The sequence below is a fragment of the Macaca fascicularis genome, chromosome 6 (assembly GCF_037993035.2).
Source record: "Macaca fascicularis isolate 582-1 chromosome 6, T2T-MFA8v1.1".
In the NCBI taxonomy this organism is placed as follows: domain Eukaryota; kingdom Metazoa; phylum Chordata; class Mammalia; order Primates; family Cercopithecidae; genus Macaca; species Macaca fascicularis.
In genome coordinates, this window is record NC_088380.1 from 146851182 (window position 1) to 146875716 (window position 24535).

At 48.5% G+C, this 24535-nt stretch overlaps 1 protein-coding gene and 1 long non-coding RNA gene across 5 annotated transcripts in view; one reads left to right on the forward strand and one right to left on the reverse strand.

Moving 5' to 3' along the window:
• Positions 1-24535, reverse strand: part of LOC141407072 (uncharacterized) — a 57876-nt gene that overhangs the window by 11272 nt on the left and 22069 nt on the right. The gene's annotated exons all lie outside the window — the stretch shown is intronic.
• SLC4A9 (solute carrier family 4 member 9) lies at positions 150-15987 on the forward strand. 4 transcript variants are annotated; one of them, XM_015451971.4, is made up of 22 exons: positions 150-422; positions 775-935; positions 1216-1329; positions 1767-1822; positions 1976-2133; positions 2407-2494; positions 2880-3034; positions 3401-3517; positions 3689-3863; positions 4017-4150; positions 4322-4584; positions 5481-5530; positions 5794-5982; positions 6112-6225; positions 7384-7545; positions 7683-7861; positions 8866-8938; positions 12078-12146; positions 12435-12608; positions 13219-13374; positions 13745-13843; positions 15751-15987. In XM_015451971.4, the coding sequence occupies exons 1-21, from the start codon at positions 193-195 to the stop codon at positions 13796-13798; spliced, it is 2871 nt and encodes a 956-aa protein (XP_015307457.3). In that variant the 5' UTR covers positions 150-192; the 3' UTR covers positions 13799-13843; positions 15751-15987. The 4 variants fall into 4 exon arrangements, 1 of the variants encoding a protein (XP_015307457.3); XR_012414170.1 differs by having other exon boundaries at positions 5481-5539; positions 7384-7861; positions 15758-15987; XR_012414172.1 differs by lacking the exon at positions 775-935 and having other exon boundaries at positions 3225-3517; positions 5481-5539; positions 7384-7861.

Genomic DNA, 24535 nt, shown 5'->3' on the forward strand with positions numbered 1-24535 from the left:
ACTCTTATGCCAGCAGGGGGTGGGGGAAGCAAGTAGGAGAGTAGATGACCGGTAGGCTCTAGAGTCAGCAGGCCTTGTTCTGTTTGTGTTGTGTGTGCTGCAGTGGGGGATGCATTATAAATGCAGCCAGTCAGAGGGCCCCTGGCTTCAGAACCTCAGACGGTACTGGTTCCGAGATTCTGTGCAAGCCTCATGGAAATGAAGCTGCCAGGCCAGGAGGAGTTTGAAGCCTCCAGTGCTCCTAGAAATATTCCTTCAGGGGAGCTGGACAGCAACCCTGGCCCTGGCACCAGCCCCAGCCCTGATGGCCCCTCAGACACAGAGAGCAAGGAACTGGGAGTACGCAAAGACCCTCTGCTCTTCATTCAGCTGAATGAGCTGCTGGGCTGGCCCCAGGCACTGGAGTGGAGAGAGACAGGCAGGTAAGTTGGATGCAGGCCAGTTCTGTGGGATCCTTCCCCTTCCCCAGCTGGAGCCTCCTATATGCCCCCCAGTGCTTCCTGTGGGGCTGCCCCAAATTAGGATTTTCCCAGCTGTGTTCCCTTATTTCAGGGTCTTACCTTCCATGATGCCCAGCCTCTTCTGCAGTCTAGTTTTGAGATCCCCAAGACCCAAGATGAAGGGTGACTGCCAGGGGTGGGGGGAACACTTCACACCACTGGGCCCAGGACACCCTCATTGCCTTGCCTTCCCTAGCTCCTCTGCATCTCTGCTCCTGGACATGGGAGAAATGCCCCCAATAACACTGTCTACCTCTACCCACCTTCATCACAGGTGGGTACTGTTTGAGGAGAAGTTGGAGGTGGCTGCAGGCCGGTGGAGTGCCCCTCATGTGCCCACCCTGGCACTGCCCAGCCTCCAGAAGCTCCGCAGCCTGCTGGCCGAGGGCCTTGTACTGCTGGACTGCCCAGCTCAGAGCCTCCTGGAGCTTGTGGGTAGGCTGGGAGCCTTTGCAGGAAGGGCCTGGGTAGCCATGCCTTTTCCCCAGGATTTCCCCTCCAAAGTCTTGGAATCTTCCAGAGCCCACCTCTACCCCTCCTAGGATTGCCTACCCTTGTCACAGGTGGACATGGAAAAGCAGGGTGGAGGAGCAAGTTCATTGGCCCTGGCATTCTGAGACTCCCAGAAGGGAAAGGGGTCTGGGCAGAGGGAGAAGGGGAAGAGTGTGGGGCAGGGAACTCTCAGGAAGGAGATAACCCCCAATCCGTTCTCCAGAGCAGGTGACCAGGGTGGAGTCGCTGAGCCCAGAGCTGAGAGGGCAGCTGCAGGCCTTGCTGCTGCAGAGACCCCAGCATTACAACCAGACCACAGGCACCAGGCCCTGCTGGGGTGAGAGCCCCTCCCTGGGCCCAGGACCAAGACCCTGGTGTGGCAGGGTCTCAGATCTCCCCTGCACCTTCCAGGGCTAGAAGTAGCCCAGGCTTAGTTCAGGCTCCAAGCCAGGACTCATGATCAAGAGGAAACTTGTGGTAATGTTGTGGGGAGAAGATTCAGGGGGCTAGAATCGTAAGAGAGCTCTGTGAAGAGATGTACTTGGCAGGCACTATGCCAAGAGCTTTACACGCAGTATTTCATTTGATCTTCACAACCACCCTGTAAATAGTACCACAATTATCCCCATTTTAGTGATGAAAAAACTGAGGCTCAGAGTGGAGAAGGGTGTACTCTAATTCTTACAGCTTGTCAGTGGCAAAAGTAATTAGGGAATCCTGGTGGATCCACCCCAAAGCCTGTGGTCTTAATCACTGCATAATCCTGTTTTGTAGGCTCTACTCATCCAAGAAAGGCTTCTGACAATGAGGAAGCCCCCCTGAGGGAACAGGTTTGTGGCCCTTCCTTGGGGTCCCTTTCCAGTGGCTGGGAGAGGGGTTAGAAATTAACAAAAGTCTACTCTCCACTGGATTTCTCATCAGTTGAGATCTTATCCTCCCCAAATAACCTTTCATACTCTGTGTCTCCTTGAACCCCCATCCAGTATCAGAACCCCCTGAGACAGAAGCTGCCTCCAGGAGCCGAGGCAGGGACTGTGCTGGCAGGGGAGCTGGGCTTCCTGGCACAGCCACTGGGAGCCTTTGTTCGACTGCGGGATCCTGTGGTACTGGGGTCCCTTACTGAGGTGTCCCTCCCAAGCAGGTAAGGCTACTTGGGAGTGAGTGGGAGTCTGGGATCCCAGAGCCCAGAAGGGTCTTTACTGGGGAGGGGAAGGAGGGTCTCAGTCTGATTCTCTAAGGCTGTGGGGAGGATGGTGCTCAGGGGTCTGGGGAGAGAGTAGGGGTCAGAACTGCATGGTAGGTGTGCAAATGAGTGTGTTTATGGGAGCTGATAGGTCAGAGCTGAGCATCAGAGGCCAGGGCTGCCCTGTGGGAAAGCAGCCTGTGAATCTCTGGGGCCTGGTTCCTTCCTCAGGTTTTTCTGCCTTCTCCTGGGCCCCCCTATGCTGGGAAAGGGCTACCATGAGATGGGACGGGCAGCAGCTGTCCTCCTCAGTGACCCGGTAAGCTAAGCAGGTGTGTGTGTGTGCGCGCGCACGTGCGCACGCACTCACGCGCACATGCCTGTGTGTATGTGCACACATGCATGCATGCATGGGTTTGTGTGAGTATGTGGACTCGGTATGTGTGCCTAAGTACAGCAATGAGGCAGAGTGAGCAATGAGACTGAAGTTTCCTTGTCTCCTAGTGCAGCCCCATTACTGGCTGAGTGCTGGCACACTATAGGCATTCAATAGATACCCACTGAATGAATGAATTAATGCATGCATAAAGGAATGTGTGAATGACTTGTCTGCCTCTGTGACTTGTGTCTAGTTTTGACACTATGAAAATGCATGTAAGAGACCAGATTTGCACTTACCACCCATTCTGTGTCCCCATCCTCAGCAATTCCAGTGGTCAGTTCGTCGGGCCAGCAACCTTCATGACCTTCTGGCAGCCCTGGATGCGTTCCTAGAGGAGGTGACAGTGCTTCCCCGGGGTCGGTGGGACCCAACAGCCCGGATTCCCCCGCCCAAATGTCTGCCATCTCAGCACAAAAGGTACCTGGGAGCTATCATCCCATACAGATTCCTGCCCATAGGCCCTGGGTCTGATTCCATTGTTGACGGGGGTGAGGTCCCAGGAAAGAGATAGGGACCTATCTTTGGATTTGGAGTCAGGCAGACCTAACTCGGAGTTCTGCTGGACTTCTCTCGCTAAGAGACCTGAACAAAACCTTCCCTGCCCCAGCCTGGCTTTCTACAGGTCGCAATATGACCTGGACCTTCTTGAGGCCCCTGTGTCGCCATGGTCCCCTCGCCAGCAGAGACAAGAGCAGCCGCCAGGGGGCAGGGCGCCACCAGCTCTGGGCCGAGTCCGGACCGGTTGGAGATCCTTAGCCAACCTCGGGTTCCCCTCCTCCTCAGGCTTCCCTCGCAACAGCGGGAGATCAGAGGTCCCTCCGGCCCGCGCCTGACCTCGGCTGAGGACAGGCACCGCCATGGGCTGCACGCACCCAGCCAGGAGTTGCAGCGGACTGGCAGGTGAGGCGAGCTGGGAGGAAGCAAGGGTAGGTGACCTGGGGAGGGGAGGAGTCACAGGGAAACTGAGGTGTGTGCTCACTGTGGGAGGGGCTCACCCGGCCACAGGGAAAGTAGCGGGGATGTGGGTGTGGAGTGTGAAAACCTGGATCACTGACGACCCTCGGACGGGAGGCTGTTTGGGGGCCTTATCCAGGACGTGCGCAGGAAGGCCCCATGGTACCCCAGCGATTTCTTGGACGCGCTGCATCTCCAATGCTTCTCGGCGGTACTCTACATTTACCTGGCCACTGTCACTAACGCCATCACTTTCGGGGGTCTGCTGGGAGATGCCACTGATGGTGCCCAGGTGGGTAGGGCCCAGGGGGCAGGCACAAGCCTTGGTGTCTCCTAGTCCTTCCCTTCCCCTGGGACTATGGGTAAGTTAAGGAGGCTCTCCCAAAGCTTGGGCTCCTGTCCTGAGGACTTCAGGGTCCTCTGCTGAGCCCCTGTTGGCTTTCAGGGAGTGCTGGAAAGTTTCCTGGGCACAGCAGTGGCAGGAGCTGCCTTCTGCCTGATGGCAGGCCAGCCCCTCACCATCCTGAGCAGCACTGGGCCGGTGCTGGTCTTTGAGCGCCTGCTCTTCTCTTTCAGCAGGTAGGAGAGCTACCCCCATCACCAGATCCTCACTAGTGCCATGGTCAGTCTGCTCCTGGCTGGGTGAATAGGAGAGGGTGGGAGCTATCTGTTTGGGTTGAGGGATACCTGACCTGGGTTTAGTGGGAAGCAGACAGCCCTGCTAAGCCTTCCTGTCTCTCATCCCCACAGAGATTACAGCCTGGACTACCTGCCCTTCCGCCTATGGGTGGGCATCTGGGTGGCTACCTTTTGCCTGGTGCTGGTGGCCACAGAGGCCAGTGTTCTGGTGCGCTACTTCACCCGCTTCACTGAGGAAGGTTTCTGTGCCCTCATCAGCCTCATCTTCATCTACGATGCTGTGGGCAAAATGCTGAACTTGACCCATACCTATCCTATCCAGAAGCCTGGGTCCTCTACCTACGGGTGCCTCTGCCAATACCCAGGCCCAGGAGGTGGGTAAGGGAAACAGAGACCTTGGTCAGGTGAAGAAGGATGTAGGGAAGGGGAGGGGTTGCACCCTTACTATCCCCCCTGGTTAAGTTCAGCAAAATGCTGCATACTTCCCAATAACTGGCAGTACTATTTCCACTCTGGTTCTGAATCAATTGAGAAGTAAGACAACAGAAGGCCCAATATCGTCTTCCTTTCTAACAACACTGATAGAGGAACATGGGTTATATCTATGGGTGAATGGGCTTCCTAATAATGAAGCCAAAATTGAATAGACTTACCCACCAGTCATGGAAGCACTGGTTTGAGACTATCTTGCCCCAGGGAAGCAGAGCTAAACACATACATCAAACAGGCAGCTTATACTCGAGTGAGGGGAGAGAAAGGGGCAGGGCCAGGTATGCCCAGCTTCATTTCCTGAAATCACCAATCAAATACATCACTGCTCTTCTGGGTGAGAGTGGCCGGCCAGGTGGAGAGAGGCTTAGAGTATTACACTTGCATATATCCCTCCACATGGAAGGCAACACCAGGACTGGGAAGAAATGGCCTCTCTACATGTTCTTCTATCAGTGCTAGGCATGAACAAGACCAGTTCTAGCCCTGGTGGAAACACACAGATTTGTATACTTCTTTATTCTGTCAACATTTGCCGAGCATTTGCTGTGGCCAGGTCCAGTGCTTGGTACACGGGATGCAGATGGGTAGAGAATTTGAGAGGATGAGGGCATGAGACAATGTCCTGAGCAGTACACACTTGGTAGTGATAGAGTCAGCAGACAGATGAGTCACAATTAAGAACTCTGGTTCAGCTGGACCCATCAGATTAGAATTTTATGGGGCTGGAGAAGGCTCCCAGGGGAGGGAACATACATCTGAATTATTCTCTGCTTCCCAGGAAATGACTCTCAATGGATAAGGACAAGGCCAAAAGACAGAGACGACATCGTAAGCATGGTGAGGGACTGCTCCTGGGAGGTTCTAGGAAGGAAAGGGTGGAGACCAAGGCAGTCGGTGGTTCCTAGCTCTTCCTACCCATAGGTTAAGGAAACCTTCATAGGTGAGTGTGGCTTAGCCATTTCCTACAGCTGGGAACTTCCCATCCTGGGCCTTTGGTATCTCTGTGGGTCCCTCCTCCTTTAAAGTGGGTCTGGGAGAGCAGGACATTTACTCCATTGCCTGTAACCCCACCTCGACCCTCCTGTGTACAGGACCTAGGCCTGATCAATGCATCCTTGCTGCCGCCACCTGAGTGTACCCAGCAGGGAGGCCAGCCTCGTGGCCCTGGCTGTCATACAGTCCCAGACATTGCCTTCTTCTCCCTTCTCCTCTTCCTTACTTCTTTCTTCTTTGCTATGGCCCTCAAGTGTGTAAAGACCAGCCGCTTCTTCCCCTCTGTGGTGAGTGTCACCTTTCTTTTTGTGGGAGAGGCCTGACTCTAAGCTTTGGGTCCTATCTGTAAGTGGGAAGTGGTATGGAAAAAGAGGGATGGCAGGTCTGGACCTGACTGAGTGTCCACTGTGTGCCAGGTGCGCAAAGGGCTCAGCGACTTCTCCTCAGTCCTGGCCATCCTGCTGGGCTGTGGCCTTGATGCTTTCCTGGGCCTAGCCACACCAAAGCTCATGGTGCCCAGAGAGTTCAAGGTGAGAGCCAGAGAATAGGGTTGGGGGGCCATAGGGGAAAGCAGGGCCAGCAGACCATGGGAAAGGAAAATGCATAATTCCCACACTTCTCTTCTCTAAGCTTCTTTCTTCACTCATAAACTAGAGATAGTAATAATAATGGCCTCACAGTGTTGTCGTGAGGATTCAGTGAAGTACTGCAGCAGACACGTGAGTACAGAGAATACACGGTAGCTATTATTATAGGGTATGGGTTAAGAGAATGGGTTCTGATCAGCCAGCCCTGGGTTTGAGTTCCAGTTCTTCCACTTCCCAGCTATGCATCAGGCAAGTTAATGCACATTTCTAAGCCTCAATTTCTTCATCTATAAAATGGAAATAATAAAATGACAATAGTTCCTATTCCGTAGATTGTTTTGAGTTTACAGAAGATCACAATGGAAAGCACTTACCACATGCCTGGCACACACCAAGTCCTCAATAAATGTTAGCTATTATTGTTATGGGATTGCCCCACCCTTGGCATGGCCCTGCCCACCCCACTACTCCTCACTCTCTTCTTTGCACCCCTTATTGCCTACTCTGATCCAGGAAAGCTGGAACTCCCTTTCCAGGGCATGACAGTGTGTAGACAAGGCTTAGCACTGATTTCTAGACTTTGCCTGTGCATTTGGAGACCTCCTCTCCGAATTCCTCCAAGACAGGAGAGCAGGGAGGACTCCAACTGGGGCAGCAACTGGGGCCCCCTCCCCTACACATATGCTTGTAATCAGAGCTGACGCAGACACACCCAGCTCTGTCCCTGCCTCAGATCAAGGCAGGTCTGAGCCTGAGTTGCCCCACCCAGGATAGGGGAAGAGGGATCTCTAGGGAGCAGGGCTCTGTACATCAAGAAGTATGTGCAGGCCACATCTGCCACCTCCTTCTCTTCCAGGGAGGGAGGGACCCTGAACCAAAGTCCAGAGCCCCTGGTTCCAGCCTGACCTCAGGGCTGGTCTCCTTCCATCTGCTGTCTTTTAAGGCACTGGGATGCTTTGAACCAGCTGTGCACACACACCCCACTAGCATCTAGTGTCTTGGGGTGGGAGCAGGTTGTGGAAGAATGCCAAGGTTGAGGTGTGCAGGTGAGATGCTCTTGGGAGACCCTCTCCAACCTGTCCATGAAATGCCCTCCCCCAGCCCACACTCCCTGGGCGTGGCTGGCTGGTGTCACCTTTTGGAACCAACCCGTGGTGGTGGAGTGTGGCAGCTGCCCTGCCTGCCCTGCTGCTGTCTATCCTCATCTTCATGGACCAACAGATCACAGCGGTCATCCTCAACCGCGTGGAATACAGACTGCAGGTAAGGACTGCTGGGCAAGGCCCTAGACCAAGGGACAGAAGCTCCAGGGTAGTCTACGCTCCCCCATCCTACCTCAGAGGACAGAGGGCCAGGGCCTGGGCTAGCTTCATCCTCATTGCCCCCACCACTACCTGCAGAAGGGAGCTGGCTTCCACCTGGACCTCTTCTGTGTGGCTGTGCTGATGCTACTCACATCAGTGCTTGGACTGCCTTGGTATGTCTCAGCCACTGTCATCTCCCTGGCTCACATGGACAGTCTTCGGAGAGAGAGCAGAGCCTGTGCCCCTGGGGAGCTCCCCAACTTCCTGGGTATCAGGTAAGGGCAGTATTTAGGAAGCGGAGTAAGAGGTGGGCTGCAAGGTAGGGCAATGGGGAACATGGCAGAGTTATTTGGGCAGCTTTAATTCTAAACTGGTGTCCTACAAGCACTACAGTGGCACAATGAGTGAGTTCTGGGGTCTGAGATGGGTAAGTCAGATCTTCCCCTCTCTTCTCTCAGCCATGGGGACTGGGAGGGCCCTCAAGAGGAGCATCATCAATGCAAAGGTAGAGGCAGCCAGGGCTGAAGTGGAGGGTCAGGTGCCACCTAATAATCCTCACTCAATGTAGAAGTTACAAAGGAATCCATCATAAAAACAATTTTGGAACCGTTGGAAACACAGTCTAAGTATCTAAAGTATATGAAATCAACTTTATAAATTGTGAAATGTAAGTCTTTTTTTTTTTTTTTTTTTTTGAGACGGAGTCTGGCTCTGTTGCCCAGGCTGGTGTGCAGTGGCCGGATCTCAGCTCACTGCAAGCCCCGCCTCCCGGGTTCACGCCATTCTCCTGCCTCAGCCTCCCGAGTAGCTGGGAGTACAGGCGCCCGCCACCTCGCCCGGCTAATATTTTTTGTATTTTAGTAGAGACGGGGTTTCACCGTGTTAGCCAGGATGGTCTTGATCTCCTGAACTCGTGATCCGCCCGTCTCGGCCTCCCAAAGTGCTGGGATTACAGGCTTGAGCCACCATGCCCGGCCTGAAATGTAAGTCTTTATGGCAGTGTAAACATTGCTAATTTTCCATCAAAATAAAAATGAAGAGCAACTGTGAACTTGAATTGATGGAGAGGTCTGGGACTCTTACCTTGAAGTGCTCTGCCCCTTCCTCTCCACCAATTTTTCACATCAAGCTAAGGGCTCATCCCTCCAGGTGACCTACTGGGGTATTCCTCTAGTTTCCTCTTGCTGCTAGGGTCTGTACTGGTGTTCAGCCAGGATCTCCAGTCTGGGTACCCCAGGGACTCTCCCAGACCTCACCTAACTCTTCCCTCTCCCCACAGGGAGCAGAGGCTGACAGGCCTGGTGGTGTTCATCCTTACAGGAGCCTCCATCTTCCTGGCACCTGTGCTCAAGGTACCTTTGTTATACAAGCCAGGATCAGGGTCAGTGCAGTAATAATAGGAGCACAGCAAGAACTGACACTAGTTGAACACTTACAGTGCGCCAGGTGCTCTGTTAAGTATTCTCCATACATGGTCTCATTTAATCCTCACATTAACCCTGAAAGGAATATGTACCTTACAAATGAGGCAGCCGAAGGTTAAAGAGGCAAAGTAACTTGCAAGAGCCCATCAAAAGAGCCAGTTTTTCAGATCTGTCTGAGAACCCAAACTCTTATCCAATGGGCTTTTTACCCAGTGGAGCAAGGTGTGGGTGTGCCACCACCATCCCCTAGGGTCTAAGTGCTACCCTTGCTGTAGCCTCCCAACAAACCTGAGACTAAGAGTATGATCAGGTAAGATCATACAAATATCAACAAACCTGAGACTAAGAGTATGATCAGGTAAGACTAAGAGTAAGATCAGACTAAGAGTATGATCAGGCCAGGTGCGGTGGCTCATGCCTGTAATTCCAGCACTTTGGGAGGCTGAGGTGGGAGGATCACTTGAGTGCAGAAGTTTGACACCTACTTGGGCAACATAAGGAGACCCTGTCTCTACAAAAAATAAAAAAGGTAGCTGGGCATGGTGGTGTGTGCCTGAGGTGGAAGGATCACTTGAGCCCAGGCATTTGAGAGTGCAGTGAGTGGTGATCACTGGATGACAAGAGCAAGACTGTCTCAAAAAAAAAAAAAAAAAAAAGGGACCCCAGAAAAACTCTGAGGCAAAAAGCCTTCACTTCTCCTTCACCAGAGATATATAGAATATTTGCCATATGCGAGACTGCTAGGCACGTGGGAGAAGTAGGGGTCGGGGGAATATTGAAAAGAAATATGGAACTAAGCCCCTACCAGCAACACACACACGAGCAAAAATTAAGTAACAAGTAATAGCAGAAAGGCTTAACAAGCCAAGACAGCAAAGCAGTCAAGGAGGGTGTGGAGAATGTCAGACAAGAGTCACTGGCAGGATGACAAGAGGTTAGGGAAGGGAAAGGTCATGGAAGCTGGGTGAGAGTAGAGTACGGAAAGAGCCAGATGGACTGGATCAGCCACTTACTAACTGGGTGACTCTCATTCACAGACATTTACAGAGCATAAACCATATGCTAGGCTGGGTGTGGTGGCTCACACCTGTAATCCCAGTACTTTGGGAGGCCGAGGTGGGCGGATTGCTTGAGCTCAGGAGTTTGAGACCAGCCTGTGCAACATGGCGAAATCCCATCTCTACAAAAAACACAAAAGTTAGCTGGGCGTGGTGGTGTGCACCTGTAGTCCCAGCTACTTGGGAGGCTAAGGTGGGAGCATCACTGAGCCCAGGAGGTCTAGACTGCAATGAGCCAGGTTTGTGACACTGTACTCCAGCCTGGGCAGAGTGAGATCTTGTCTCAAAAAACAAAAGAAAACAAACAAACAAAAAAACCCAAAAAACAGAAAACCCGAAACAAAAAACAAACAAAAACCCATATACCAAGCACTGTTCTAGGTACTGGGGATATAATGGTAGTCAAAAGAAATCATTTTTCCAACCTTGCAATCTGGTGAAAGGAGAAAGGTTTTTTTTTTTTTTTGAGACGGAGTCTCGCTCTGTCGCCCAGGCTGGAGTGCAGTGGCACGATCTCGGCTCACTGCAAGCTCCGCCGCCTCCCAGGTTCACGCCATTCTCCTGCCTCAGCCTCCCTAGAAGCTGGGACTACAGGCGCCCACCACCACACCCGGCTAATTTTTTTGTATTTTTAGTAGAGATGGGGTTTCACCGTGTTCGCCAGGATGGTTTTGATCTCCTGACCTCGTGATCCGCCCACCTCGGCCTCCCAAAGTACTGGGATTACAGGCGTGAGCCACCGCACCCGGCCAGAGAAAGATTTTTAAAAGTTAAAACAGGAGGCCAGGCATGGTGGCTCACGCCTATAATCCCAGCACTTTGGGAGGCCGAGGCGGGTGGATCACCTGAGGTCAGGAGTTCGAGACTAGCCTGGCCAACATGGCAAAACCCTGTCTCTACTAAAAATATAAAAGTTAACCGGGCGTGGTGGCAGGTGCCTATAATCCCAGCTACGTGGGAGGCTGAGGTATGAGAATCACTTGAGCCTGGTGGGTAGAGGTTGCAGTGAGCTGAGATCAAGCCACTTCACTTCAGCCTGGGTGAAAGAGCAAAACTCCATCTCAAAAAAAAAAAAAAAAAAAAGAAAGAAAAAAAATTAAAACAAGAAAATAGGATAACTTTAGATAGTGATAACTTCTATGAAAAATAGAAGAAGATAAGATGATTAAGAGTGCCAGGGGCTACTTTAGATTGGGCCTGAAGTTAAAAAGTCAATGAAGACCTTTCAGGGTGTCATGAGATGAGGCATGAGTAATAAGAATAAACTGGTCATGAGAAAGTCTGGAGGAAGAGCATTTTAGGTGGAGGGAATAGCAAAGTAAAAGGCTTTGCAAGGGGTAGGCACAAACTTGGGCATGTTGAGGGAAGGAAAAGCAGTTAGTATAGTGGGTGCATAAAGAACAGAGGGAAATGTGATAGATAAGATTGGAGTGGTAGGTCAAGTAATGGACAAAGTTACTTAGTTCCTCTGAAATTCAATTTCCCAATCTGTAAAATGAGGCAATAATAACATTTACTTCATCTGATTGATTTGAGGATTCAATCAGATCAGGCATGAAAAGTGTGAAAGGGGCCGGGCGCGGTGGCTCAAGCCTGTAATCCCAGCAATTTGGGAGGCCGAGACGGGTGGATCACAAGGTCAGGAGATCGAGACCATCCTGGCTAATACGGTGAAACCCCGTCTCTACTAAAAAATACAAAAAACTAGCTGGGCGAGGTGGTGGGCGCCTATAGTCCCAGCCACTCGGGAGGCTGAGGCAGGAGAATGGCGTAAACCCTGGAGGCGGAGTTTGCAGTGAGCTGAGATCCCGCCACTGCACTCCAGCCTGGGCGACAGAGGGAGACTCCGTCTCAAAAAAAAAAAAAAAAAGAAAAGTGTGAAAGGAAAGGCAAGGCCTGGGCAGACCTAGATGCTAGATGCTAGAGGGATCTAGGACATCTAGGCATCCTGGGGCATCTGGGAGGTCGGCAGAGGTAAGCTTTGCTAACTCTCTGCTTCTTTCTACCAGTTCATCCCAATGCCTGTGCTCTATGGCATCTTCCTGTATATGGGGGTGGCAGCACTTAGCAGCATTCAGGTGAGCCCATTAAAATCACCTAACAAAAGAAAAAAAAAAGAATAAAAAGAGAAACAAAAAAGAACAAAATTACCTAGCAACCCCACTCCTTTTTTCTTTTCTGCTGGCATCTCCTGTCTACACTTGAGAATTCCCCTCTTACTCTCTTTTTTCTGTCTCTCCTGGGCTCAGGGACTCAGCTGCCATGCTTCCCGCCTGCTCCCAGTGCTGGGCTACGATAGCTATCAGTAACACCCTCCTGTCAGGCTACCTGAGTGCCCTGCTTTTCTCTTCCTCTCGTTCCCCTAGTTCACTAAGAGAGTGAAGCTGTTGTTGATGCCAGCAAAACACCAGCCAGACCTGCTACTCTTGAGGCATGTGCCTCTGACCAGGGTCCATCTCTTCACAGCCATCCAGCTTGTCTGTCTGGGGCTACTTTGGATAATCAAGTCTACCCCTGCAGCCATCATCTTCCCCCTCATGGTAACCTGAGGCAGGGTTGGGCTGTGTCCTGGAGGGTCTTGGGAGACTCTGAGCCTGGAAGGGTGGCCAAGGCCTCCACGAGAGGAAGAATCTCCCCTCTCACTCGCTGTGGCTCTCCCTGGTTGGGAATCCTAAGACAAAGAAAAAGATGGCAGAGTGATACCTATGTATGGGCTAGTCCTGGGATACCTGATTCACCTCTTTTCCCAACCTCTTTGGAGTGATCAGCCACAGGTAAGAACATAAAACCCAGAAGAAATCTAAGGTCTTGGTAGAGGAAATGGTGACACTTTTATTACTCAGTGAGGTGATAACATAGGTGGCTTCTGGCCTTGTTCTTATTGAGGAAGTTAAGAGTCATAGGCTTTGCAGTAGAACCAATCTGCTTACTATATCCCAGATGTGTGACCTCTGGGAAGTAACTAATCACTCGGGGTCTCAGTTTCCTTCTCTGTACGATGGGAATAATTATTCTACCTCATAGGAATGTGCTAGCATTCAGTGAAACTGATATACAATGCCTAGCACATAGGAAGTGCTCAAGAAGTGTTATTATTAATGTTCCTACTGATGTTGCTGACAGGCCTGGGCCATGTTTCTGTTCCTGCAGTTGTTGGGCCTTGTGGGGGTCCGAAAGGCCCTGGAGAGGGTCTTCTCACCACAGGAACTCCTCTGGCTGGATGAGCTGATGCCAGAGGAGGAGAGAAGCATCCCTGAGAAGGGGCTGGAGCCAGAACACTCGTTCAGTGGAAGTGACAGTGAAGATGTGAGCTCCAGGCTGGGTCCTCTCAGGAGAATGTGTCGGGGTTTGGGAGAGCGTTCTTGTCCAGGAGCTGTCCCTAAATAATATCTCCATTAAGCCTGCAGATCTGATCAACAGTCATTTCCCTTAGCTGTGTATGGACACATAGGCAGACCGAAGGGGTGAAGGAAATCTTTCTTCACAGGACAGGGGCCCTTGATGTGGGTGGAAAGGGCTGAGGCTTCAGCTCAAGTGGGCTGTCTTTCTCAACTCTGATCTTTGTTTTGTCTCACTGTGGGTTTATATCCGGTCAGTGGGTCCCTTCCTCTATGTTGTCTCTCACTATCTGTCTTTCTATCTATTCTCAATCCATCTTGGGATCTGTCTTCCACAGTCAGAGCTGATGTATCAGCCAAAGGCTCCAGAAATCAACATTTCTGTGAATTAGCTGGAGTAGGAGTCTGGGAGTGGAGACCCCAGGAAACAGCATGAGGTGAGGATGTGAGGGAAGTGCTCCTGATGTTGAGGATGGGAGGTGTGGGCTTAGAACTTGGAACTCTCCAGTGTGTTGACCAGCCCTGTTTTCTCCTTACTCCAGTCCCTTACGAATCCTAGACTGGGGGTGCTGGGGTATAGAAGGGTCTCTTCCTAGCGAAGAATAACTGGCAAGGGTGCCTAGGCTTGGCTCCCTGTGGTTCTGAAGTTTGGTCAGTAGAGAGAGTTCAATCTCACACCAAATGAGAAGTGGAGATGGATGTTGTGAGGGGCGGTGCCCTGGCAAAAGAATGGGAAGGAGTGGGAAGGAGAGGAAGGGAGGAGAAAGCCTAGTGTTCCTTTCCCTTGCTTGGAAGGCTCCTCTCTTAGGCTGCTGAGACCCACACTCTAGACTTGTGGAGGAAATCTCTATCACTTGTCCTCTCTGCCATTCCTTTATTTTATTCATCCATATATCAAGCATTTTCTGAGTACCTGTCATGTAGTATCTTGGTGGTAGAAATAGTAAGACAGTCATGGTCCCTGACCTCAGGAAACTTAAATCCCAGTGGGAAAGTAGACAAATAAACAGACAACTGTTAGAGTGGGATAGTGCTGATAAGGGAAGAACAGGGCATGGCATGGGAGCAGGGCTTCTAACCTCTTCTTAGAGAACAGTAAGGTGGAGTGGTGAGAGTTGGTGAAGGTGGGGTGGTGGTGGTTGGGTGGTGGGTGTTCCATTTCTACGAGGAAATGGTCCATAATTTGAAATCCAAATAATGAATAGAAGCTAGCCAGGCAGCTAGGCACAGCAGCACACAATTGTAGTCCCAGCTACTAGGGAGGCTGAGTCAAGAGTCCAGGACTTTAAGCTGTAGTGTGCAATAATCACGACTGTGAATAGCCACTGCACTCCAGCCTGGGCAACATAGTGAGATCCTGTCTCTAAAAAAAAAACGTTTTAAAGGAGCAAGCCAGGACTAGATGGAAGGAAAATATTCTAAGCAAGGCCACAGCATGTACAAAAGCCTGGAACTGGTTACCCTTAAAAAGCTGAACTCTCTTTTGGGGCCGAGTACAGTGGTTCACGCCTGTAATCCCAGCACTTTGGGAGGCAGAGGTGGGTAGATCACCTGAGTTCAGGAGTTTGAGACCAGCCTGGCCAACATAGTGAAACTCCGTCTTTACTAAAAATACTAAAATTAGCTGGGTGTGGTGGTGCATGCCCGTAAGAGGCTGAGGCAGGAGAATCACTTGAACCCGGGAGGTGGAGTTTCAGAGGTTGCAGTGAGCCAAGATTGTGCCACTGCACTCCAGCCTGGGCGACAGAGTGAGACTCCGTCTCAAAAAAAAAAAAAAAAAAAAAAAAAAAAAATCAAAACCAAAAATCTCTCTTTTGGGCCATAGAACACCCTCATCTTCATGCTTCTCCAAGCCCAAGAGCCTAAGAGCCAGGCCGGATGCGGTGGCTCACGCCTGTAATTCTGGCACTTTGGGAGGCCGAGGCAGATGAATCAGTTGAGGTCAGGAGTTCGAGATCAGCCTGGCCAACATGGTGAAACCCTGTCTCTACTAAAAATACAAAAATTAGGCGGGCGTGGTGGCGGACACCTGTAATCTCAGCTACTGGAGACGAGGATTGCCTGAACCCGGGAGGCAGAGGTTGCAGTGAGCCGAGATTGCACCATTGCACTCAGGCCTGGGCAACATGAGCGAAACTCCATCTCAAACAAAAAGAAGCACCTAAGAGCCTCTGACACTTGCAATGGGAAATTTGGGGGACTGGAGAGAGAAAGGGGAATTCACTGGCTGGCCCTGAACAAGATCTCCTGGGCGCTCCTTATCTCTTATCATTCTTTTTGCTCTGTTCTTTGCAGTAGTATGTCCCCTGAGCACTTGCTTTGGCCTCACCATGTCTTCTCTTAGTTCACAGGTGCTTATTCAGGAAGTCAGGACACTTTTGGCCTTTGGCTTAACTTCCAGATGCTCAGTCGGCTTGGGGAAGGACTGAAGGGCAGCTGCCAATACCTCAGTTACCTCCTGACCTGAGGGTGGAAAGTGGCAGGAAGCAAGCATGTTTGCTGTGCATTTAGGAAAGGCTGGTGAGCCAGAGGGACGGATCAGGCCCCATTCACTCTCTACTCATTAAAAGGTCCTGAGCCATGAAGTGCTTCACATTTTGAACTTTCTGTCCTCCCAGATTCTCTTTTACAGAATCTAAGGGCCATCAGGGAACTCTTTTCAGCTTGCAAAAAGAAAAAAACCAGTCTTTCCAGAATAAATATTTGTCAGTTTGAAATAGCTTTTTACACATATAAAAATAATTTTTGGCTGGGTGTGGTGGCACATGCCTGTAGTCCTAGCACTTTGGGAGGCTGAGGTGGGAGGATTGCTTGAGCCCAGGAGTTCCAGAGCAGCTTGAACAACAGAGTGAAACCTTGTTTCCACACACACACAAAACAAAAAAAATTAGCTAGGTGTGGTGGTGCATGCCTGTGGTCCCAGCTACTCAGGAGGTTGAGGCAGGAGGATCGATCACTTGAGCCTGGAGGATCACTTGAGCCCAGGAGGTCGAGGCTGCAGTGAGCCATGATCATGCCACTGCACTCCAGACTTGGGAACAGAGCAAGAACCTGTCTCAAATTAAAAAAAAAAAAAAGAAAAAAAAAAGAAACAAGAAAAGCCGGGCGCAGTGGCTCACTCCTGGATCACGAGATCAGGAGTTCAAGACCAGCCTGACCAACACAGTAACACCCCATCTCTACTAAAAATACAAAAATTAACTAGGTGTGGTGGCGCGCACCTGTAATCTCAGCTACTGAGGAAGCTGAGGCAGAAGAATCACTTGAACCGGGGAGGCATAGGTTGCAGTGAGCCAAGATTGCACCACTGCATTCCAGCCTGGGCAACATAGTGAGACTCTATCTCAAAAAAAAAGCAAGAAAAAAAAAAATCTTGGGCTGGGCATGGTGGCTCACACCTGTAATCCCAGCACTTTGGGAGGCCGAGGTGGGTGGATCACTTGAGGTCAGGAGTTTCAGACCAGCCTGGCCAACATGGCAAAACCTCGTCTCTACTAAAAATATAAAAATTAGCCTGGCATGGTGGCACATGTCTGTGATCCCAGCTACTTGGGAGGCTGAGGCAGGAGAATAGCTTGAACCGGGAGACAGAGGTTGCAGTGAGCCAAGATCACGCCACTGCACACTCTAGCCTGGGCAACAGAACAAGACTGTCTCAAAAACAAACAAACAAACAAACAAACAAAAATCATGTTGATGCATGTAGCTGTAGTTTGTTTTCATTGCTAGGTAGCACTCCAGTGTATAACTCTACCACAATTCAATTATCCAGTTTTCTATTGACTCAAAGAATTCACTGGTGAAGCCATTGGGGCCTAGAGGTTGCTTTGTGGAAAGTTTAAGTTGATTAAAATTTTTAAATTTTCAGGCTCTTTATTTCTTCTTCAGCCATCTTTGGTGAATTGTATTTTTCTGGGAATCTATTGATTTTATCTAATTTTTCATATTTATTGACATAAAGTTATTATAACTCTTACCTGCTTAATATCTGTAGCATATTTAGTTATGGTTTTCTTATTTCTCTCTGTTTTTGATTCTTGGTTACTCTTGCAAGTTAGGCTATTTTATTTTTAAAATTTTTATTATTTATTATTTATTTATTTATTTATTTTTGAGACGGAGTCTCACTCTGTCGCTCAGGCTGGAGTGCAGTGATGCTATCACGGCTCACTGCAAGCTCTGTCTCCCCGGTTCACACCATTCTCCTCCCTCAGCCTCCCAAGTAGCTGGGACTACAGGCGCCCACCACTACGCTTGGCTAATTTTTGTATTTTTTAGTAGAGACAGGGTTTCACTATGTTGGCCAGGCTGGTCTTGAACTCCTGACCTCATGATCCACCCGCCTCGGCCTCCCAAAGTGCTGGGATTACGGGCGTGAGCCACTGCGCCCGGCAAGGCTATTTTATTAGTCTTTTTAAATAACTAACTTTTGGCTTTGTTGATCTTCTCTACTGAATGTTTCTCTACTTCATTAATTTCTGCTCTTTATTTTCTTCCTTCTGTTTTCTTTATGTTTATTGCTGTTTTTCTAATCTCTTTTTTTTTTTTTTTTTGAGATGGAGTCTTGCTCAGTCGCCCAGGCTGGAGTGCAGTGGCACAATCTCGGCTCACTGCAAGCTTCGCCTCCCGGGTTCATGCCATTCTCCTCCCTCAGCCTCCCAAGTAGCTGGGACTACAGGCGCCCGCCACTACGCCCGGCTATGTTTTTTTTTTTTTTTTTTGTATTTTTAGTAGAGACGGGGTTTCACCTTGTTAGCCAGAATGGTCTTGATCTCCTGACCTCGTGATCCGCCCATCTCGGCCTCCCAAAGTGCTGGGATTACAGGCGTGAGCCACCGCGCCCGGCCTGTTTTTCTAATTTCTTATTTCCTTATTTTCAGCCTTATTTGTTTCCTAATGTAAACACTACTGTTACGAATTTCCTCCTAAGTACTACTTGTATCTTACAGGTTTTGATATATAATATTCTCATTACCATTTATTTATTCTAAGAATTTTCTAATTTCTACTGATTTCTCCTCTGATTCACAAGTTGTTGAAAAGTGCATTTAAAAATTTTCCAAACTTTTTTTTCCTTTATCTTTTTGTAACTGATTTCTAACTTAATTTCATTTAGATATGAGGAGGCCGGGCACGGTGGCTCACGCCTGTAATCCCAGCACTTTGAGAGGCCAAGGCAGGCAGATCACGAGGTCAGGAGATCAAGACTATCCTGGCTACTAAAAATACAAAAAATTAGCTGGGCGTGGTAATGGGCGCCTGTAGTCCTAGCTACTCGGAAGGCTGAGGCAGGAGAATGGTGTGAACCCGGGAGGCAGAGCTTGCAGTGAGCAGAGATCACGCCACTGCACTCCAGCCTGGGGGACAGAGCAAGAGTCCGTCTCAAAAACAAAAAAAAAACAAAACAAAAAAAAACAAAAACAAAAAAACTATCGGTTAGATACTTATGAGGCTAACTTTATGGCCTGGAATGTTATTAATTTTTGTAAATGTTCCATGTATACTTGAAAATAATGCTTATTCTCCAATTTTCTCTTTTCTTTTGAGATGAAGTCTCACTCTTGTCCCCTAGGCTGGAGTGCAATGGAGCGATCTCAGCTCACTGCAACCTCCACCTCCTGGGTTCAAGCGATTCTCCTGCCTCAGCCTCTGGAGTAGCTGAGATTACAGGTGCCTGCCATCATGCCTGGCTAATTTTTGTATTTTTACTACAGACAGGATTTCACCGTGTTGGCCAGGCTGCTCTTGAACTCCTGACCTCAGGTCATCTGCCTGCCTTGGCCTCCCAAAGTGCTGGAATTATAGGTGTGAGCCACCGTGCCCGGCCCTCCAATTTTCTATTTCTATTAGGCCAGCCTACCAATTGTGCTGTTCAAGATGTTCTATATATGGCATGGCTTTCTTTGGCCTGTTTGAACTAGTAAGTACTGGGGAAGGTATTTTAATAAACCTATTATGATAATGAATTTGTCACTATCTCTTTGAAGAATTGTCAATTTTTGTTTTTATGTATTTTTAAATGCTGTGTTTTGAGTGCTTTCTAGTTTAGAATTGTTATATCTTCCTGGTTAATTGATCCTTTTATTATTTTGTAAAGATTTTATTTTGTAGTGATTAGTAATTCTTTCTGCTTAAAAATTATTTTGTCTGCTAGAAATATAGTTAAATTAGCTTTCCTGTGATTAGAATTTTCCTATATTATGTATTCACATTCTTTGAATTTTAGTCTTTCTGTGTTCTTATATTTTACTTGTATCTTTTGTAATCATGATGTGGTCAGATTTAGTTTTTTTTGTATTTATTTTTATTTTATATAAAAATTTCTTTAGAGGCAAGGTCTCTCTGTCACCCAGGCTGGAGCACAGTGGCACAATCTTGGGCTCACTGCAGCCTCAACCTCCTGAGCTGAAGAGATCCCCCTGCCTCAGCCTCCTGAGTAGCTTGGACTACAAGCACACACCTCCATGCCCTGCTTATTTATTTATTTATTTATTTATTTATTTATTTATTTATTTGAGACAGAGTCTCACTCTGTCACCCAAGCTGGCGTGGAGTGCAGTGGTGCATTCTTGGCTCACTGCAATCTCCAACTCCTGGGTTCAAGCGATTCTCCCGCCTCAGCCTCCTGAGTAGCTGGGATTACAGGTGCGCACCACCATGCCCATCTAATTTTTTTGCATTTTAGTAGAGATGGGGTTTCACCATGTTGCCCAGGGTGGTTTCAAACTCCTGAGCTCAGGTAATCCGGCCGCCTCGGCCTCCCACAGTGCTGAGATTACAGGCGTAAGCTATCGTGCCTGGCCACTCTGCTTATTTATTTTTTCTTTTTTTTTTTTTTTTTTTTTTTGAGACGGAGTCTCGCTCTGCCACCCAGGCTGGAGTGCAGTGGCCAGATCTCGGCTCACTGCAAGCTCTGCCTCCCGGGTTCACGCCATTCTCCTGCCTCAGCCTCCTGAGTAGCTGGGACTACAGGCGCCCGCCACCTCGCCCGGCTAGTTTTTTTTGTATTTTTTAGTAGAGATGGGGTTTCACCGTGTCAGCCAGGATGGTCTCGATCTCCTGACCTCGTGATCCGCCCGTCTCGGCCTCCCAAAGTGCTGGGATTACAGGCTTGAGCCACCGCGCCCGGCCTATTTATTTTTTCTTAATTTTTGTAGAGACAGGGTCTCACTATGTTGAGACCAGTTTGAGTCTGGTCTCAAACTCCTGACCTCAAGTGATCCTCCTGCCTTGGCCTCCCAAAGTGCTGAGATTATAGGTGTGAACCACTGCAATGGCCCATGATTTTTTTTAATTAATCAATTAATTTGAGACAAAGTTTTGCTCTTGTTGTCCAGGCTGGAGTGCAATGGCGCAATCTCAGCTCACTGTAACCTCCGCCTCCTGGGTTCAAGTGATTCTCAAGTGATTCTCCTGCTTCAGCCTCCCAAGTAGCTGGTATTACAGGCATGCACCACCATGCCAAGCTAATTTTTTTTTTTTTTTTTTTTTGAGATAGGATCTCACCTGTCACACAGCCTGAAGTGCAGTAGCACAAATATGGCTCACTGCAGCCTCAAACTCCTCAGCTCAAGTGATCCTCCCACCTCAGCCTCCTGAGTAACTGGGAGCACAGGTGCATGCCACCATGCTTGACTACTTTTTAAAAATTTTTGTAGAGATGGGGTCTCACTATGTTGCCCAGGTTGGTCACAAACTCCTGGGCTCAAGCAATCCTCCTGCCTTGGCCTATAAAAGTGCTGGGATTACAGGCACCAGCCACCATGCCTGGCCAGGTTTTTTGTTTTTAAATCCAATTTGACAATCCATCTTTTAGCTAGAAAATTTAGTAAATTTACATTTAGAGTAATTACTAATATATTTGATTTTGTTTTATTTGCTTTTTTATTTCCTATTTTTCTGTTCCTCTTTTCTCCTTTTCTTACCTTATTTTAGATGGATCGAGCTATTTTTGTCCTTTTTCTTTTTCTTTTCCACTTTCCTCCCTTTACTTGATTGGGATATAAGAAAAAGGGAGGTTAAAGATGACTCCAGTGTTTTGGGTCTCAGCAACAGGAAGAATGGAATTGCCATTGACTTGAGTTTATATTTGGGCATTATGATGCCATTTATTTATTTATTTAGTAGAGACAGGGCTTCACCATGTTGGCCAGGCTGGTCTCGAACTCCTGACCTCAAAGAGATCCACTCATCTCAGCCTCCCAAAGTGTTGGGATTACAGGCATGAGCCACTGTGCCTGGCCGTATGATGCCTTTTAGACAATCAAGTAAAGATGTCAAATAGGCAGCTGGACATGCAAATCTGAAGTACACAAGGAAATCTGAGTCAGAGATAAAATTTATAATTTAATTAGAGTACAAATTATATTGAAAACACAGACTATATAAGATTGCCAAGGAAGTACAATCAGAGAAGAGATCCAAGGACCAAGCCTTAGAACTCTTCACTGTTAAAAGGTTAAGAGGTAGAGGAGCAACCAGGAAAGGAGAAGACTGAGGAGTGGCCAGTGATATGGAATCAAAACCAGGACTTAAGAAAATGTTTCAAGGAGAATTGTTTTTGGTTAGTTTGTCTTGGGGTCATTCTAACTTTCTGTGTCATCTCATTATGAATTTTAAAGTTAAAAATTGGCCGGGCGCGGTGGCTCAAGCCTGTAATCCCAGCACTTTGGGAGGCCGAGACGGGCGGATCACGAGGTCAGGAGATCGAGACCATCCTGGCTAACACGGTGAAACCCCGTCTCTACTAAAAAAATACAAAAAACTAGCCGGGCGAGGTGGCGGGCGCCTGTAGTCCCAGCTACTCGGGAGGCTGAGGCAGGAGAATGGCGTGAACCCGGGAGGCGGAGCTTGCAGTGAGCTGAGATCCGGCCACTGCACTCCAGCCTGGGCGACAGAGCGAGACTCCGTCTCAAAAAAAAAAAAAATAAATAAAGTTAAAAATTATATTTAACCTATCATTTTAGTTTTTTTTTGGGGAAGATTGTTCAGAAATTATAATCCATACGATGTCAGAAATGGAAATTGTGCCAACCCTTTTTTCAATATTATAAAGAAAAACCCTGGCTGGACACAGTGCCTCATGTGTATAATCCCAGCATTTTGGGTAGCTGAGTGGGGAGGATCACTTGAGCCCTCAGGAGTTCAAGACCAGCCTGAGCAATATAGTGAGACCCTGTCACTAAAAAAAAAAAACATAAAAAATTAGCTGGATGTGGTGGCACATACTGTAGTCCCAGCTACTTGGGGCGGGGGTGGGGATGGGGGAAGGGGTGCTCTAAGGTGGGAGGATCACTTGAGCCCAGGAGTTTGAAGCTATAGTGAGCTATGATTGCACCACTGCACTCCAGCCTGAGTGACATAGATCCTGTCTCAAAATAGTCTAAATTTAAATTATACTTTTAAAAAAATTACTGGAGTTTCACTCTTGCTGCCCAGGCTGGAGTGCAGTGGCATGATCTCGGCTAACTGCAGCCTCCACCTCTGGGGTTCAAGTGATTATCCTGCCTCAGCCTCCCGAGTAGCTGGGACTATAGGCACCCATCATCATGCCCATCTAATTTGTTTTGTAGTTTTAGTAGAGACGGGGTTTCACCATGTTAGCCAGGCTGGTCTCCAACTCCTGACCTCGGGTGATCCACCCGCCTCGGCTTCCCAAAGTGCTGGGATTACAGGCGTGAGCCACCATGCCCAGCCAAGACTTTTTTTTTAAGAGAGAACTTCTTGCTATGTTGCCCAGACTGGTCTCAAGCTCCTGGGCTCAAGCAATCCCCCTGCCTCGGCCTCCTAAAGTGCTGGGATTATGGCATGAGCTACTGCACCCAGCCAAGTGATACTTTAGGCATGTATTTCTCTCAATCAATAGATACTTAGACTATCACATCAGGGTTTTTCTTTTTATTTATTTATTTAATTTATTTTTGAGACAGGGTCTTGCTCTGTTGCCCAGACTGGAGTGCAGTGGTGCAATCATAGCTCACTACAGCCTTGATCTCATAGGCTCTAGCAATCCTCTTGCTTCAGCCTGCCAAGGCTGAGAGGCTACAGGACTACAGGGACTGAGGGGCTACAGTGCAGCTGAACTACAAGTGCATACCACCATACCTGGTTAATTTTTTAAATTATTTGTAGAGATGGGGTCTCGCTATATTGCCCAGGCTGGTCTCGAACTCCTGAACTCAAGCAATCCTCCCGCGTTGGCCTTTCAAACTGCTGGGATTACAGGCATGAGCCATTGCGCCCAGCCTAAATTTAGACTTTAAAAATAAATGTATATTTTACTCATTTCAACAGCATCTACATATTGTTGAAAACATCTTCATTTAGACTTGCTTATTTAAGCATTCAACAAACACTTGTTGAACATCAACAATGTGCTGTCAGATAGGTTTCTCATTTCATGGAGTTTACCTTATAGTGAAGGAGGGGCAAAGAAAGGGTAAGATAATCTCAGATAATGACAAGTACTCTGAAGAAATTAAAATAGGATATGATAGAAAACATTACTTAAGATGGGTGTTCAGGGAAGACCTCTCTGAGGGGATTGCCTTTAAGCTGAGATTTGAGCGACAAGGAGTAAGTGAAAGTATCATCTGCCTAAAGTCAAGGAGTGACACATATACACATAAATTTAAGTGCACTACAGTCCCCAGATTAAGAACCACTGTCAGCCAGGAGCAGTGACTCATGCCTGCAGTCTCAGCACCTTGGGAAGCTAAGGTGGGAGGACTGCTTGAACCCAAGAGTTTGAGACCAGCCTGCATAAGATGGTGAGACTCTATCTCTACAAAAATAATAAAAAATAAGCTAGGTGTGGTGATGCATACCTGTCGTCTCTTTAGCTTGTTCAGTTCAGGTCACGTGAGCCAAGATATTCCTTTCTTGGCTCTAAACCGTAGGTTTGCGTTTTTGTCAGTAAAATAGGGTCAAGAGCCTGGATTTTCAGTCTAGGGTGCTGGAAAGGTTAATTGATGCCTGTAACATTCTTTAAGATCTTTAGTGAAAGACTTGGGGCTGTATATAGGATTACCAAGGGATTGGAAACTCTTCCCTTCCAAGCTCCAGGGAAAATCCCTTCATATCAGTAACCCAGGCCTTTCCTCTCCAGTCTGTAGCTATGGGACAATGGT